The 17,449-nt window shown below is 35.9% G+C and overlaps 1 protein-coding gene across 2 annotated transcripts; it reads right to left on the bottom strand.

The window, feature by feature from the left end:
• Nucleotides 1–4,109: 4,109 nt before the first annotated feature.
• On the bottom strand, nt 4,110–17,363 carry LOC116012251 (protease Do-like 7). Of its 2 annotated transcripts, none has more exons than XM_031251751.1 (24): nt 16,758–17,363; nt 16,536–16,606; nt 15,556–15,690; nt 14,786–14,844; nt 14,228–14,264; nt 13,966–14,091; nt 13,539–13,628; nt 13,097–13,162; nt 12,959–13,015; nt 12,816–12,881; nt 11,956–12,063; nt 11,366–11,446; nt 11,044–11,093; nt 10,649–10,814; nt 9,560–10,015; nt 9,139–9,321; nt 8,962–9,067; nt 8,087–8,257; nt 7,840–7,964; nt 7,537–7,773; nt 7,038–7,253; nt 5,001–5,158; nt 4,683–4,794; nt 4,110–4,472 (listed from the first exon to the last, which is right to left on the bottom strand). In XM_031251751.1, the coding sequence occupies exons 1-24, from the start codon at nt 17,041–17,043 to the stop codon at nt 4,308–4,310; spliced, it is 3,327 nt and encodes a 1,108-aa protein (XP_031107611.1). In that variant the 5' UTR covers nt 17,044–17,363; the 3' UTR covers nt 4,110–4,307. The 2 variants fall into 2 exon arrangements, with proteins under 2 accessions (XP_031107611.1, XP_031107612.1); XM_031251752.1 differs by having other exon boundaries at nt 7,537–7,764; nt 16,758–17,362.
• Between the last annotated feature and the right edge of the window lie 86 nt (nt 17,364–17,449).

The raw sequence follows: 17,449 nt of genomic DNA on the forward strand, positions 1-17,449 counted from the left end.
ATAACTTTTAACCTCAAACTTTAACAAGACATTTACATTTGGTTGCAAAGGGGAAATTAAGAGAGAAATGAATTACAATTTCATATGAAAAGAATAGTACAGGAATAAAGAGGAAATTTAAGTTCAATTGTTTGATTTGCAGGAATATAATTACTATACATTACATTAGTCGAACCATACTTAACAATTGAATTCAACCGATTATTAGCTTAAGACATTATAAATATAATTCATCATTCACTTTCTATTTTTCGATGTGAAATATCCTTAACAAATACTTCAATTCAATGAAATTAATCCACAATTGTTGTTTATGAATTCAAATTAAACGCCTAAAAGAATAAAGTATACTATAAAAATTTAGTGGTGACTGGTGAATGAGAAAAGGAATCCCTCAAGTAGAAGAAAAGATTTCCAATAGCTCAGCATATACTCCTACTTGAATTCTAATACTACATTAGGTAGGCAGTTGAGGCATGCTGGTATTTTTATTTTCCTAGTCTATAATATATATTAACAATATAATATACAACCAACAAGGCAAAATAATAGCGCCAAAATGGTGTTCAAGTGGGTGGAGAGTGATTTTCATATCATTATTATTGGTCGAGTTCATCACACTTAGTCTTTTTAATATGATTTTCCTCTCATGTATGATTTGAAAGTTATTATACAATAGTAGAGTTTACCTAGTGTATATCACCGAATATTGATTGCTAGTTTCCTTCATCATAGAAGAAAAAAAAAAAAAAGAAAAGACGCCCAAAGGCATTAGTCTAGTAAATGCAAAGTCTTACTTACTAATAGTAGGGTGAGAGTTTAATTCCTGTCATGAACATTAAGAGTTTGGGTTTGTATTGGACTGATTGTGCTACAGTTTGATATTGATTAATCTTGAAACCTAATTGGCTCAATTTACCTCTCATGGGTTTGTAAGTGGGTTCATGTATTAGCAAAATAATAATTTTCCCAAAAAGAAAACGTAAAAGGAATCTGGTGTGTCGTTTTAAGGAAAATAAAGAGGTACCACGTACCAAGAAGTACAGTGACCTCTCATATTTGTATCAACTTGTATAAAGTTACATATATGATAATATGAAGCCTTTAATTTCTCAGATTAAAGTTATCTGTCTTCAACCAACTTTGGGTAGTTGTGAAATCAATTCAGTGCGTGGCAACATCAAACCAATTGTGCATCACCTTTAGGGGCCCTAATATTTAAGGGTATATTTTTGTACATTCCCATATCATCGTCTGAAATATTATAATAACAAATTTTTAATTATCAAATTCAATAATTTTTTTAAAATGGTACCATTGTACAATATGAAACTATTGTTCATATATAATAAGGATTTCCATGCATTAGTCCAATGGTTAGGGACAAATTAATAACTTCATTCGGCATTGACTTATTTTATTTCCTTTTTTTGAATGCAGAGGAAAATTAATAGGTGTGTAAATTTGATTGAAAGAGCGTGTCGGTAAGAATATATTCGTGATTTTTTTTTTATGAGAATCATGTTCCACTCACTTGGTAATTATTTTATCTCGTTGACTTTGAGAAAATTTACAGCCGCTATTCGAAAGTACGCTCTGGATAGTGAAGTTTACCTTGTGACTTAGCCGGACTACAAGAAGATAAACCAATCTAAGTTGCCAGTAGTTAAACCATTGAAACTAAGAAGGCCAATTAACAATTTCCATAAAAAGTAAAACTTAGAACTTCATAGTTACCAAACTAAATACGGACCAATTTGATTGGAAGTTGCTCCCACCACCACCTATTTTATCTCTTCATTTTACTTATGGTACACATTACATTAGGCAATGACTTTGTATTTTAGCTGTATAAGTTTGCCACTGAATAAAAAGTGCAAATTTAATTTCAAATCAACCAAGTAAACACAGTAACTGTCTGAATGTATTTTTTAAAGGCTATTATCTTAAATTTCATGAACCTATTAATCTGTGAAAAAAGTAAATCGATCTTGCTTAACAAGTCCGAATCCAAACTATAACCGTTTGAAGGTTGATTGTATAGGAATAAAAGGATATTGAAAATCGAAAATTATATTTTTATCTTCATTCCAAGTTTGAGCAGTGCAATATAATAATACTATATATACTAGAGTTACCATGAGTCTGTGAGGTGAGAAAGAAAAGGGTGTGAGATATATATGGAATTGAACTCAAAGAATTGAAGCATCACATTCATATAACTTCATCTACACGTCAAAAGTAAAGATGTAGCAACCACAAATGGCTTAGCATCAACCAAACAAGAAATTCCAAACACAAAATAAATGAAATGAAATCATCGATCGTCACAACAAGTACAGTTATACTGTATCAGAAAACAGAAACAACAAATCAAGAGACTAAAAGAAAGGCAGTAGTAGTAGTAGTTGAAGAACTTGAATAGGCCAGCTGGGTATGTTCTTCAATCAATCTGCTGCAATCATGTTTCCATTAGAATCATACAAAATCTTGCCGGAAAAATCCAACGGACGGCATTTCTCGCCTTTAATGATAGTCCTCTTCCATATCGCTTGCTCATCACCATCACAATCATCTTCATCTTCCTCTTCTTCTTCTTCATCCTGCACTTTCCTCCAAGATATCAGTTTCGCCATCAACAGTGCCTTACTGATATGAAGCCTCGCCGGCTTTTTGCCACCTAGCCGCACACTCTTCTTCTTCTTCTGCTCAACGTTATTGCCTCTTGTTAATGTTAGTGCTCGGTGGGCACCGCATAAGAGGACTAAAGTTGCGAGCACAGCCAAGATTGCTAAAATGGTGATGAAAATTGTGGGTGAAAATGGCAACAAGGAAAGGTTATGGAGGGTTAGATCAGTTGGAGTAATCCTAGCCATGGCTGCAAGCTGAGAATTATTGATAATGGAGATTTGGCAAAGTAGAAGAGTAGATCAGAGGTGATAGATAGGAAAGGACTGGCCTGCTCAGAGAAGAGACATGGCTGTTGGCCTGTTGCTGCTCATCTAACTTTTCCCTCCACTTATGTATTAAAACTACTTCAATGTATGAAAGTGGACTATGATAACTATATGTGCACTGAGAAAAATATTGCTTTAAAAAAAAAAAAAAGACTTTTGATACATGAGTTATTAAACTTTTTAAATATAGACTTCATTTTAAAAAATATTAATAAGAATTAAAATCATGTCATAAAAATATTAACAAGAATTTAAACTCATTTTATTGTTTGGACACCAAATTCGGATATGACACTCAAGTCAAGACCCTAACTCTATCACAAAAGCTAGCTTATGAGTGAATGTTTGGCCCCAACTTAAGTATTACTCCATAATATCTTGTGAAGTCGATGTGAGATCGTATCATTATGGGTATTATATTCTTGATTATCATTGATAATAAGTTGGCACTACTTTAGTTTATAAAATTGTAGTACATATGTAGTACTGGGTTGACCACAAATATGATGAGTGATTAGAAGTAAGGAATGCTGAATTGGTTTGATTGGGATGGATGGAGTATAATTACTGCATTATTATGCTCCTCCGTACGTTCATAATATGATCTGATTCCCATCCAGTTCAGAAGTTAACATCACTACTAGCTCCATCCTTGAATTCCATTTGCTTTATATATACAAAGTATTTTCTTTATTAATCCCATCTCATGGTAGTTAAGGAACGGATGGAAATGGAATCCACCGTGTTACAGAAAGTGACAGACAGTGTAGTCTATAGTAGCACAATTATTACATGAAAAACCTCGAAAGCAAAAAAAAAAAAAAAAAAAAGGAACAAAACATGCGTGCAAATATGGAAATTAACCAAGATGGATCAGATGGGGATGGAGTTGGTGACGGTGGGGTAGACCACGGTGGCAGGATGAGCCATGATGCGACGGCCCTTCATATGGCGGAAGCAGTAGACCAACGCCCCCACCGGCCATTCCACCAGCGCCGCCGCCGTGAAAGCCAAGAACCCCAGCGTCGGCCCTACCACCTTGCACTTGCACGGGTTGCTGGCGGTGCCGCATTGCACGCAAATCGGGACGCCCATCATATTCTAGTGTTTATAATCCCGTCTACTATCTATATTGTATAGCACTTGAAGATGGAATACAAAAGTAAGAAAGATAGCATTCAGAAGACAACGTGTGTGTATATATAGAAGGCGAAAAGTAAAAAAAAATGCAGAGTGGGAGGAGATGATGCATATATGTTGGCGCCACGTGTTGTATAGCAATTAGCAAAGACGGTTTGGATAGTACACGCTGGGCAGGCAGGCAATTGACACGTACGTACAAATAAAAACTTAATGGCATGCCTTGATAACCGTGCGCCGCCACATTGCGGTGTCAGGGTCAAATCTGAGTTCCCATGTTGGCCAGTAGTGTAAATCCTGTTTCAGGGTAAGCACTCGAGGCTTCTCGTCCAACTGCACTGTTCTTACACGCACAAACTCTCCATGCTCCAATTCCTGCGTATATATATGCCAATTCATTTTCCAAACTAATTAATTAAGCTTTCATCATCTATATATCAATCATCAAAATTAAAGGACTTATTCTGTTTATGCTAAAATTAAATTAATAATGAGAATGTACATTTATATTTATTTTTTTTTATATTCAAAATCATCTCAGGCTTAGCTCGATATGATGCAAATTAAAACAAACAAATACAATACCTTTGTGGCATTGACAAAAGCATCCAAATCAGGAGTTGCTTTCCCATTAATTTCAACAATCCATTGGAGAGCATACAGGTGATACCGATGTGCTGGGCTCCCACGACACATCCTGCATGCGCCAAAATTATTCAATCTTAAGATTCATGCATTTATATATATGGTACGTACGTTGTCAATACTCTAATACTTGATTTGTATAAATAAATAAGCTCAAATTATTGTAACTCGAGACATCTAAAGCTGAAATAAGCAGATCTAGCTTCTCATATCAGTTCAAATTAAAACTTTTCTGAGTAACTGAGTTAAAAACCCAACCTTGACACATATACTCCATGGCCTTCTTTAGGGAGAAATCCAAGCTCACGCACAGCTGGGTGAGGATCTTGGACAATACACCCACACCAGTTAATTGCACGTGTACTTCCATTCCCATCCCTCACATCAGTTTCCACAACTACTTCAATTTCACGCCCCTAACACACCACAACAACCAATTTATTGAGGAAAACAGCATCACACTGGCATGCATCACCACTTTAAATCAACACAAATATCTAAAAACATAATAAGTCAGTTAGAGTTAATTCCACTTTTAGTCCTTTTCTCTTTTCAGAATGTCCCCTTTGATCCTAGTATTATTGTGACATGATCATTTTTTGTCATCCATTAACAAAATCATTGAAAATCTTCAAAAAAAAAAAAAAAAAACAAAAACAAAATCGTTGAAATGACATTAAATACAAGGAAATTTCCATCTTTTAAATACAAAGTGCGTTGACCTGTTATAGTTTTTTATGTTTATTTTTTTGAAAAAATTCATAGTTATAATGAAGACCGAAATACTCTTGTATTTAACAACATTTAAACTATTTTGTTGATAGAGGATAAAAAATAACCATGCCACAATAATACTATGACAAAAGGAAGATGTTTTGAAGAAAAAAGACTAAAAGTGGACTACCACTTATAAATCCAGGACAAAAAATAGAATTAACTCTATAGGTTATATCCCTGATTTATGTTCGTTTTTTTTGTTAATATTAAGAATGTTCTTATATTGCACAAAACACATGCTTAATATGCACACAACATAATGCTCCATATGCACACAGTGCACGCGTTTTTAATTCTCCCAATTAATCTCTCTCATCCAAAGATCATGCACCAGATTGGTTCTCATGGACTCATGGAGAGATTGATTCTCATAGGAACATCACCCTATATATATATATATATATATATATATATATATAGAGAGAGAGAGAGAGAGAGGTGTTCAAATGAGAACAACCACCTCTTGTATAAAGTGAAAACGAGTTAAATCCTTTTTTGGTCCTAGACTTATAGTGCATTGGACAATTTTAGTCCGGATTTATTAATTTGACCACATTTTGCCCTGACTTTGTTAAAAGTGGACAATTTTAGTCCAACGTTAGTCAACCCGTTTGTCAACCGTGAAATGGAGGGGTATTTCCGTCCTTTTTCAATCTCCAAGCCGTGGCCGAAGCCGAAGCCGAAGCTGAAGCAGATTCTTTGCCGCTGCCCGTGGCTGGAAACCTGGCATACTCGCCGGAATCTCGTCGGTTCGCCACCTTTATAGACAAACACATGTACCCACCCAGGGGAGAGTGGGGAATTGATCAATGAGGATACTTTCAGTATGTACTGAAGTTAGAAGAAATCAAGATTCAAGAGGTATGGGTGTTGGAAATGTCTGTTTTCTATAGGTGGCTTTTACTGTGATTTAAGTTTTCTGTTAACAGTGAACTGAGTGGATATATTCATGGCTTGAACAGAAATTTATTGAGCTTTTAAGAAAAGGCACTGATGAGGCTTGAATAGAAATAATGGTGGTTCGTTGAAAACACATGGAATAGTCACTAACCCAAGGACTACATATGAACTATTGTTTGGAGATTGAAAAAGGACGGAAATACCCCCCATTTCACGGTTGACATACGGGTTGACTAACGTTAGACTAAAATTGTCCACTTTTAACAAAGTCAGGACAAAATGTGGTCAAATTAATAAATCCGGACTAAAATTGTCCAATGCACTATAAGTCTAGGACCAAAAAAGGATTTAACTCAAGTGAAAACTCATCGTAACCGTCCATTAAGGTTCATAATGATTGAGGGTTTTAGTAAAAAAGCACAAGGCCAATTTTATAGTATTGCAAACTTTCAAGTTAGCAATATTTATAAAACTAATCTTACTTCTTTTTCCATTACTTTTCAGCAACCCTCAACCGTGAGTCTATCAAAATAGATGAATCAAATTAGTCTTCACTTTTCACATAGGAGTATGTTCTCACTTGAACCTTCTCTATATATATAATGGAACAGTTGGTACCTGACGGAAAATAGTCATGTTAAGCTTTCCATCACTGTTACTACACTGGTCTAGTGCTTGGCAAGCATCTTCAATGTCACGGAAGCACGTAACTGGCTGCTTGCTGATTGCTAAAATCATGTCACCTTGCTCTAATACATTTTTAGCTCCTGACCCAGCAAAGCAACCTTTGACTCTCAAAACTTGATGCCTTGTAGGATCCTTTTTCAAAAGGGCCTGAATAAAACCATCAAACAATTATTAAAATACTTGACAAATTTCATGGAATTTGGCAAATGATCAAGCAGTCCTAACTCCTAACTAGAGAGATCAGAAACTGATGCATTAGCATTATTATGTCCATTACATATACACACATGTAACGACATTCATGATGAAAGATAGGCTATTTATTTATTTCTATATCAAGCTAATAACAAGGGAAAGATTTTTTTTTTTTTAAAAACAAAGCCCATTCAAATAAGTGCCTGAAAAAATAGAGACCACCAGAGTAGGTTACCTGGATCCAACTATCACTTAGTCCAAAATTGCGGGCTTTGGAAAGCAACAAAGGATAGAGTTTAACTTCTAATATTCTCACAAGTGGCATAGCCTGTTTGACACCATTTATAAGAAGAGGGGGTCCAGCAGCACCAGATATGATCTTTGCAAGGACTTGACTAATTGTAAGAATTGGAATTCCACGGACAAACTGATGATTTTCTGATGAATTAGAACCATACTTGAGCTGGAAATGCTGATGCAGCTGTTAAAACTCATTTGTACAAAAGATCATCTGTCATGAGAAAATTGCACTACCGACCTTTTTACTTCTTGCTTTTGTGGACAGATGTTTGTGTTTATGAACCTGAGTTGAGAAGCTGCCCCATAGGGCTTGAACTCGTCCACAGTCATCAATCAGCACACCAGAAAATGAAGCACCAAAATCTGAAACGTGAAGGAAAACAATTCCATGCCCCAGGTTAGGAAGGAAAAAAAAAAAAGTTGACAGACCACAACTGGAAATCAGAATGTCTAAAATTGTGAACACAATGGTAAGCTGAATGTACCAATATCAAGTTCAATAACTTCCATGTTTGTTGCTTTATACTGTGGACAATCAGCTGATGCAACGGTCAAGGCAGCACAAGGATTTGTGACAATTGATTTCCTGGATTTTGCCCGTATGTTTCTGGTTAATCCCACAAGAGATACTGTATCTCCGCGACAAAGAGGGGGTTCTGTTGAAGCCAAATTAAAGAGTCAAAGAAGGAAGGAAAATATTTTGATAGAATACTCCAGGGTTCTGAAGCAAAACTATAAACCAAGGAAACATCTTAGAGAGCACAATTAAATTTTGTCCTCTATGATGAAAGCCCTTTTTTGGGCCAAAGAATACAAAGGATAGTATTTTTTTTTTTTTTGTTTGTTATAGTGGTGCTGCAATCAACATAAAAATATTACTGCAGACCTTATGACAAACAAAACAAAGTGAAGCAGGAAATTTTTTGAGAATAATTACAGCGACTAGGGTTTAGATTATGGATTATTATTATGACCATTATTATTAACCGGGATGCAGTGCATTTTTTTCCTCCTTACACTACAATTTGACCTTAAGATAAAAAATCCTGGGATATGTAAGTCCAAGTTTCTTTTTCTTTTTAAAAAGTAATATGGGAATTAAAAACTTTTGCACTTGAAGAAAGCCAAGATTAATACAAAGTAATTGAATGGTATTGCCAGAAGACTGCACAATCAAATACACATGCGCACCCCACACACAAGCATATATAGTTATATACACATATATTTATGTATGTGTATATATGTGCAAGATCATCACCAAATACAGGCCGATTTCTTCCAGTAGCTAATGAATATTATGGTGAAATAGAGCTGTGGATTGAATAAGATCCAATGCATAGGAAAAGCAAAAGTTTACCAGGAAGAAGCTCAGCGGCGCGAACGGCAGAAGCACCAACAGTTCCTAGTGCTTTAGGGTCATATGCAACAACAGCAAAATTGTGCACCGGATGGAGGAAGACTACCTTTTAAGCAAACTAAGCTGCTTAAAAACAGAAAATTAAAGTTTCTACAGCTAAATTGTTTACAACAGTACCTGCCCAGGGATTTCAATAGGAAAAGCACCAAAAGAGAGCAAGACATCAGAAACTGACACTGCAACAGTGTTCTTATCAACAACAACCAAGCCCATGGTTTCAGAATGGTATACAATCACACCAGTTCCGTAAAGATGCTGTGAGTGGATGCCATCCAGCATACAAGATGATGGAACATGAACCTACAAATTTTTACCACAGAAGAGTATACTTAGAACTTGAAATAATTGAAGCGTAGATATCAGAGATACTTCTTATTGAAAATAAACACGTATCAAATACATAAAGAAATCTTCATATTTCTAGGAACCTTTTGACTTTATATAGTCACTCTTTTGGTAGTACACAGCCTATAGATATTAGGCTCATGCAACAAGACAACAGATTTTATAACTTAAGACAAAGCCATGAAATAGTTACCTCAAACATCACAAGAGTGGACTCAATTGCATGCTCAACAATGGAGGCATTACCTAACTCTGCTTCATCATCTTTGACAACTACAGCATCTACAGTCCCTGTGTCCATCAATCTTTCTTTTGTTAGATCTTGCAAGGAACAATCAGATTCAACAATTCCATCAGCAGATGAGTTCTCTTCCTCTGCAACACACTTATAACTGGTTTCCATATTTGTAATGTCATCTGTTGAATTCTGGCCAACATGTTGAGGTGTGTCATCCATTGGACTAGATTCACCAGCACAAGATGATACAGTATTGTACAACAGATCTTGTTTGACAGGATTGATGCCAGACAAGAGAAGCGAACCAGGTGGAAAAGCAGGCTTAGCTATCCATAAGCCAGAATTATCATCACGGGTGTATATCTGAGGTGGGGCATACCACTCATGGTGGTCAATTGTGACTAAAACTGACTGCACAGAGAAAGAGTTCACAACATAAGCCATGCAATACCCACTAAAAAGTAGATAAACTGATTGGCGGACTTTTGTCATCCAGCCTTGGGCAAAGGAATTTTAGTTATTCTACGAGATTAATTTTTGCAAGTCCCTTTAATTGTAAATCAAAACTTTTAGGGAAAACAGTATGGAGTTACTTTATTTGGCAAACAATTACTACAAGAGTGTGATTATTGTTAATTCATGTTAATTCTATCAAATACCCCTCAAATTTCGTAATCTCCCTGCCAGAGATGATCCTCACATTATTTTCTAAAATCAAAATAAAAGAAATGTGGGAGGAAAACAAAGATCAAAACTATGTTTGATGAACTAGTTGGGAAGACATGGTTTCAACAGAATGATCATGGTACTATATTTCTCTTACCCTATATACAAGCCTTCAACTTATTTTCAAATGTAAATTGCTCTACTGTTACGCAGTTTGATAATGGCAATGCTAAAAGAAAACCAGCCACCGTATGATGTCACTACAATAGGATACCGGCATCAATTTGACAGCCACAAGAAGAAAAAGGCTTTTATATGAAAGAGAGCAAAATAATAAATTCAAAAATGTTAGTAGGATCTGCACCGCAGCACCAATACCTTTCTTCTGTGGCGATCTCTGCAGCTTATATACTGTAGTGGTACTCTTACACCCCTAGACAACTTAGATAGGAGAGAAATTAAATCCTCAAGTCTTGATATATCTTTACCTGCAAACTTTTTAATGATAGCATGGCAAGGAACTCCTGCTCTATAGAGCAAGTATCTGCAATTACAGTTAGGGGAATAACAATCAAGAAAACATTATCTGTCACAAGAATAACATAAAGATCGTATTAATTGATTTTTCCATAAATTGGAGGCATCATATAATGATAATGAATAAAATAGCCAATTTATTCAGAATTGAAGGAAAAAAATACTGACTAATAGATTTTTTTAAAAAAATTAAAAAAAATCAAACATCTACATTCACGCAAAAGTGAAATACAAACCCTGGTTCTGCAACATAGACAAGGCCACAAGAAAAATGGAAATTCCTAGCCTGTGTCAAAAGAGGAATGGAATTAGAAAATTAAGCAAGCAGCATTAGCAGGTTACAGCATCTAAATGGACTGGATCAAAAAGAAGTTGCTAAAATAAACAGAGAATTACATCATTAGTCTGTATGCATTATGATTTTCTGGGAATTCAATAGATGTTTGAAATTTTTGGGTATTACTTTAGGGAGATTTCAAGTCAATGTAAGGCCAAGAGGATTATTGAAAATAAATATTACACCATACATTTTTAGAAGAGCTAATAAATATTACAAACCTGTTGATAAGAAAGAGGGTGTATCACTGCACCGCTGACTTCCAAGAAGTAGTCAGGAGTTATTGAGTGCAGATCCTGAACCTAAAATTAACCAAGGGACTAAGCCCACACTTTAAGAACATAATAATAATACAATAAATGGAAAATCACACTTTTTGTCTGCCAAATATAGGACTATAGTGCATTTAGTCCCCAATTAGAGGCGCCTCCAGCTTTGGTCCTCCAATTATCAGCGCAGTGGCATTTTTTCCCCCACTGAAAAGGAACTGTTAGAGACTAAACTAATAATTGGAGTATTAAAATTGGAGGCGCCTATAGTTGGGGGACCATAAGCACCATTTTCCCTACAATAAACAAGAAGAAAGCCTCACAAGTCACAACCTTAGATATAGAATATAAACTAGTTATGCAGAAAGATACTATTTAGCAAATTTACAATCAAGTGGCATAAAAATTGTCGGTTTGATGTTCCAACTTGCAATTGTTAAATTCCAGAAAATTAATTCAGGAAAAGTTGGATGCAAGGAGTATTGTATCACTAGAATAGATGCTCTGGGTGATTCAGTGATCCAACATGAACAATAACTCACCACCAAGTTAATGGTCAATGAAATACCACCCCTTTCAATTTGAAGTTCAACTTTCTGCTTGACACTGTCATCAAGTATAATTTCCATTCTGAGGAACTGGGTAATCACCTGCAGTAAATATCTTAAGAGTCAGCAAAATACTATGATCAATTTATGACAAATACCCAGATCACCTAAGAAAATAACAATATATTAAAACTTAGCAGAATAATATTCAATTCTTCAAGTAAGGTCTGAAAGCATTAAATCAATTGAATTGGAAAATGGCCCACCACGGCACCACCACCCCCCATTTGCACTAAGTATCCAATATTTATGGTGGTTATTAATTCTTTAATGACTTCAGTGGCATTGGTTCAGTAAAATATGAGTGATTAAGGAAGATGGTGAGGATGGTTAGTCAAGATGTACAGACATTAATGGGGAAAAAATGGAGAAACTCTAACATTACTTCTATTTATTAAAAAGTTCATAGAAAATAGATCATACTCTTGCATTTGCTTAATATGCAGGCAGGATTAAAAAAAAAAGGGGTCACTAATTATACTTGCATTTCTATTTTGCTAAGGAGTTATTAGGAAGATAAACTTTCAATTCACCAGATTCTCTAAATGACGTGTCTTGGATAAAATTCTGGTATTTTGGGAAGTCACTCCAACCAACACTTCTAGTGGAGGAAGTAGTTTTACTAACTTAGAAGGTTAATGGGATTTTTTCAACTGCCACGCATACAGATCCGCATCTCCAACAGTGCTTGGAATCTATGTTGAGATGAAGACTTATTAGTTCTAAAATCTGTGTATAGACACACACACACACACACACACAAAGAGGAGATCGAGATTGAAGAGAAGACTAACCTCCCCATTCATTCGAAGAAGAATATCACCTGGCTCTAATCGATTATAAGCTGGACCACCTGGCACCTGTAATAAACCAGATCTCTAATAAATATTGTTAATCAGATAATTTAGTGAATAAGCACCAAGGATGATACCCTTACCACAGAATCAACAACAAGCATTCCAGTTTCATCCGGGGGGGATGAATTACGCACTAACTATTTAGTCCAAAAAAAAAAGTATGATTATTTTACCATTCTAAATGTAAGAAAGAAAATGAGATCATCAATCCCATATACCTGCTCTGTTTCACTTTGAAGACCAAGCCGGCGGGTCTCATCAAATCCTTTATGGATAAATGTTGCCTACACCATAAATAGCAAGATCTGAATCAAACCTTCACCAAAAGCAGGGGGAGGACATACTGCAAGTAGTGTCAAATTTATGCAGAAGAAAAAGTACAAAATGCCCTTTAATGTAGGAGAAAAATAAACACCAAAGAGAAAGCTTCACCTCAATTCCTGAGGATGAATTTCATTTAGAAACAACAATGCCACAATCTCTGAATAATTTTGATTGAGTAACTAACAAAGAGTTAATTGAGTAACCGGAGTTTCCAGGAAAGGAAATGTTTATCCCTCCTCCAAAAAGAATGATGATTAATAAGCATGGTCTTCTGATTAATTAAACTTCAGAACAAAGAGCATTTAGAAAACTCCAAATGAAAATGAACTAACAAACCTGAAGTGTACCACGAGGAATGGAGACAGCCTCCCATTTGTTCATGGAATACACTCTTCCTTCTCGTAGGAATTTCAAAGCCCTCATGACCTGAAAGGCAATTTAAAATTTAAATCTTAGTAATAGTATGTTCCTGCAACTAAGAAATTAACAAGAAAATCATAGCTCCAGTAAACAATATGAAGGGGAAAAGGAGAGCGAATGCATCATTATAGACAAATGCACATAGATGTAGTGAGGATACTTTAGAACTATTACTTGGGCCAAAAAGCATCTATAAAGTAATTAATAGTAATTTAGGTTTAGTCCCAAGTGAAAATAGCTGCAAATCTGTGAGACAATAACATTAGGAAACCTTCTCTCAGCCATTGGAAGCACGGAACTTGGCCCAAAAAATAAAGAGAGAGACAGAGAAATATGCACTCACTCGTTCTAAAGGTAGGAAAAAAGCAGAGGCACTTAATGACCTGCCCCCAGCATTTAAAGCAACTGCTCTGCCTTGGCAGTCAATTACTGGAGAGCCACTTGAACCACCTTTAGTCCCAGATGCAGCCTGTAGTACAATGTAAGAGAAAGGGATTAAGATCACCATCTCCAAGGGGTGACAGTGTGACACGCTAAGTCACCCACTCTCACTTAGTGCTAGTGTGCAGAAAAAAACCGATCAAAAACATAATGCTTAGGCTTACTTGTATATAAAATGTATTGAAGTCATTGTAACCATTCCTGCACCAAAAAATAGCCATTTTAATAAGCACTTTACTGATAAAATTTTGCAATTCAGTCATGAATAAAAATGAGACACAGGAAAATACCAAAAGAACTAAGTCGGTAGGTGGAATGGTATACAAAAGAAGGTCTAACCTACAATATGTAATACAATATCAAGTACAGAGACTACTACCAAAAAAGCCAAATAAATACTAGAAATATAGCATTAAAGAGAGTTGAATTGAGAATTGAAATCCACAAAGCAGAACACAACACAACTAGTTTTGTAGTGGAATCAACCTCAACCTCTAGCAATTTTTCTGACAGGTAACCCGCAGAGAGGTCCAATCTAGTCTAGTGAATAAAACACTGTTGGAAATCAAGGTGCAAATGTGCAATGAAGATTACAGCAAGAGAAGAGATTGAGAAACCTAAAATTAAGAATTGTGTAGTGTCTGCAATGAATCAAAACAATATTTATCCTCACCTTCCATCGTAAACACTTAGTTGAGTAGATAAGTTAAAAGAAAACATACTTCTTATAATTTGGAGCATCCCTATCCAAACGTGCAATGGTGCCACTCAAAATAGAGACCTGTAATTGTGAACAGCACACATTTAGTTCAAGGGTGCCTTTCAAATATTCTCTCTTTAATCTCACCTTATCCCTATTTGAACATTGCTCTATTTATCAAGCCATAAAGTAGTTCATTTGGATAAATTAGGTGAATTTAAATGGATTCCTAATTTAGATAATTTATACCCTGATGGCCTCCAAGCATCCTAAAATGTATCTAAAACTTAAGCCTGCCTGTTCCATGATGGTCATGGCTGACATAGAAAATCACCAAAATGATAAACGGCACCTTGATCTATGTGCACCTCTTGAAAGGGCAACATACTCTTACTCTTTATTGCCATGCTATGAAGAAAAAATAAGGTATAATCAAGCAACATAAATTATGCCTCCATCAAAACTTCCCAAAAAATAAATAAATAATAGTGTTATTATTTGTCAACAATCATGACCATCCACCAAACCAGTTAATGATTGTATAATGTCATTAGAACGAGTACAAGATATTTCATCTCATTTTCTTTCGTTCAACCAAATACAAAATCTGTTGTTATGTGAGACGCACAAAGAGCTAATGGACCATCACAAAAATACTGATTAAAGTACTGTATAAAATGCCTGTTTCGAGAAACATTTTCCAAGTCAACGGCATCAAGAATACTCCAAAGAAGAGAAAGAAATTACATAGAGTCAACAACATATCCATAAACAGTCTTTTAATATATATACCTTCTCTCCACTATCATTTCCAACAACCCTGATTTCCAGTCCTACACAAGCAGCTTCAGGAGCAAGCGGAACTTCTTCATAGCTCAGAAATTTTATCGCACTAGGGTCATAGCGGAAAAACCCAAAATCATGAACCTAGGAAATAGATCAAAAGTTATTCACAACACAAAAAGAGTGATGAATCTCAAGAAGGTATAATCAAGGATCAGTTATGAAGCAAAACAACACAGTTCCAAGGAAGACCATTTTAAGACGTTAAAACTAACATAAATTTATCATGAAATCAAGCCACCCAGAGAGTGTTTCTGGCTTTACACACCCGTGAAGACCTCAGTCACAGAAGAATAACTATAGTCATAACAAGCAATCTACTAATTGGGAAAGGGAGATTCCTACTCAGCATCTCTCCCGCATAATCATAAGTAAATTTGTTGAATTAACAAGATGACCTTTTTGTATCTAATAGAAAAGAAATTAGTGTTGCAAATGTATGATTGCAGCATGTGCAAGACACAATATATAATTATATACAGGCTCAAGTTTTTGAAAGTTACTCTAATTCACGCACTCTACCTCTCTTTCAAATCACACTCCCTTGGCAAATTCAAGAAATCATGCAGAGCCAATCAAGACACTCCACATCATTGAAAAGCATTGCCACTGTTAGATATCGGATTAATTGAGTTGATGTATGATTTTATATTCTTAGCCAACCATCATACTTTTGAGAATATATAAAATAAAACAATTTTTTTGGATCCTTGTTCAGCAAAGTAGTTAGGAGATGATTAGATATGAATAGTGTGAGGAAACCCCCACCGCCAACTCCTCCCTAGAAAGCTATTCCGCAAAAGTGGGAGCCTGTTACAATCTAATTTTTCTTACTTTCATTTCTTAATCTGTACCTTTCAGAAAATGGTGCCATATGTTTGAAGTAATCAATGTAAGCATATAAAGTCACCAAATAACAGAAAACTCACAGGGTCCCTGTATATTGGATAGACAGGGGTTTCTTCACGGTTCACAAACATAGCTTCCGCCACCACAGGTCCTACAAACAAATTGATCATCAGTACTCCCATTAAAAAATAAAAAATAAAAAAAATCTCAAAGAAAACTTGATTCATTTTCCCGTTCCTGCTAAACACAGCAAAATCAAGGCCTCCGTCGATAATATACAGGCCATAGTATACATAAATCACCAGGTTTAACCACGTGGCGGTTTGTGAGTATGATTCCCCGGCACTTATCCACAACGAAGCCGGTTGCGTAACTGGAACCGGCGGACTGAGTGTCGAAAGCTCGACATGAGGTGATCCGGAGAACGACCACCGCGGGAACCACCTTGTTAAGAGCCCCCCGCCAGTCCTCGGCGTTGACGACGTTCTTGTACGGAGGATCAATCTCCATACACAGTTCCTCCTTCGGTATAGGCGATTCCGGTCCCGATGCATCCTCCAAAACCAAATTCTCCAACAAATCCTCCATCTTCCTAAAACCCTATCAACCGAAATTTTGTAACACAATCTAATCAACAATTCCTGAGTATATCTATCGTACGTATATTTCAGAGGTACATATAATCCGAACGGAGAGTACACTCCGGCGAGGATTAGATGGCTAAAGATTCACTCTACATATGCAGACAGATCGGAAGCGGCTGCCGCTGACATTATCAAATTTTCGCTCTAATTCAATCAATCATTCACTGTTTTCTTGACTGACGCAGAGTCGTCGCAGAGGATTGCAATGACGTCAATGACTATTTATATTTTTCTTTTCTTTAACTGCTCCGTCCGCCTGCTCCTGTCTGCTTATGCGGAGCATCTATTCAACTGCGTATAACTTTTCATATAAAATAAGTTATGCAGAAAAATACTTTACCATATATATA

The sequence above is a fragment of the Ipomoea triloba genome, chromosome 3 (assembly GCF_003576645.1).
Source record: "Ipomoea triloba cultivar NCNSP0323 chromosome 3, ASM357664v1".
Classification (NCBI taxonomy): domain Eukaryota; kingdom Viridiplantae; phylum Streptophyta; class Magnoliopsida; order Solanales; family Convolvulaceae; genus Ipomoea; species Ipomoea triloba.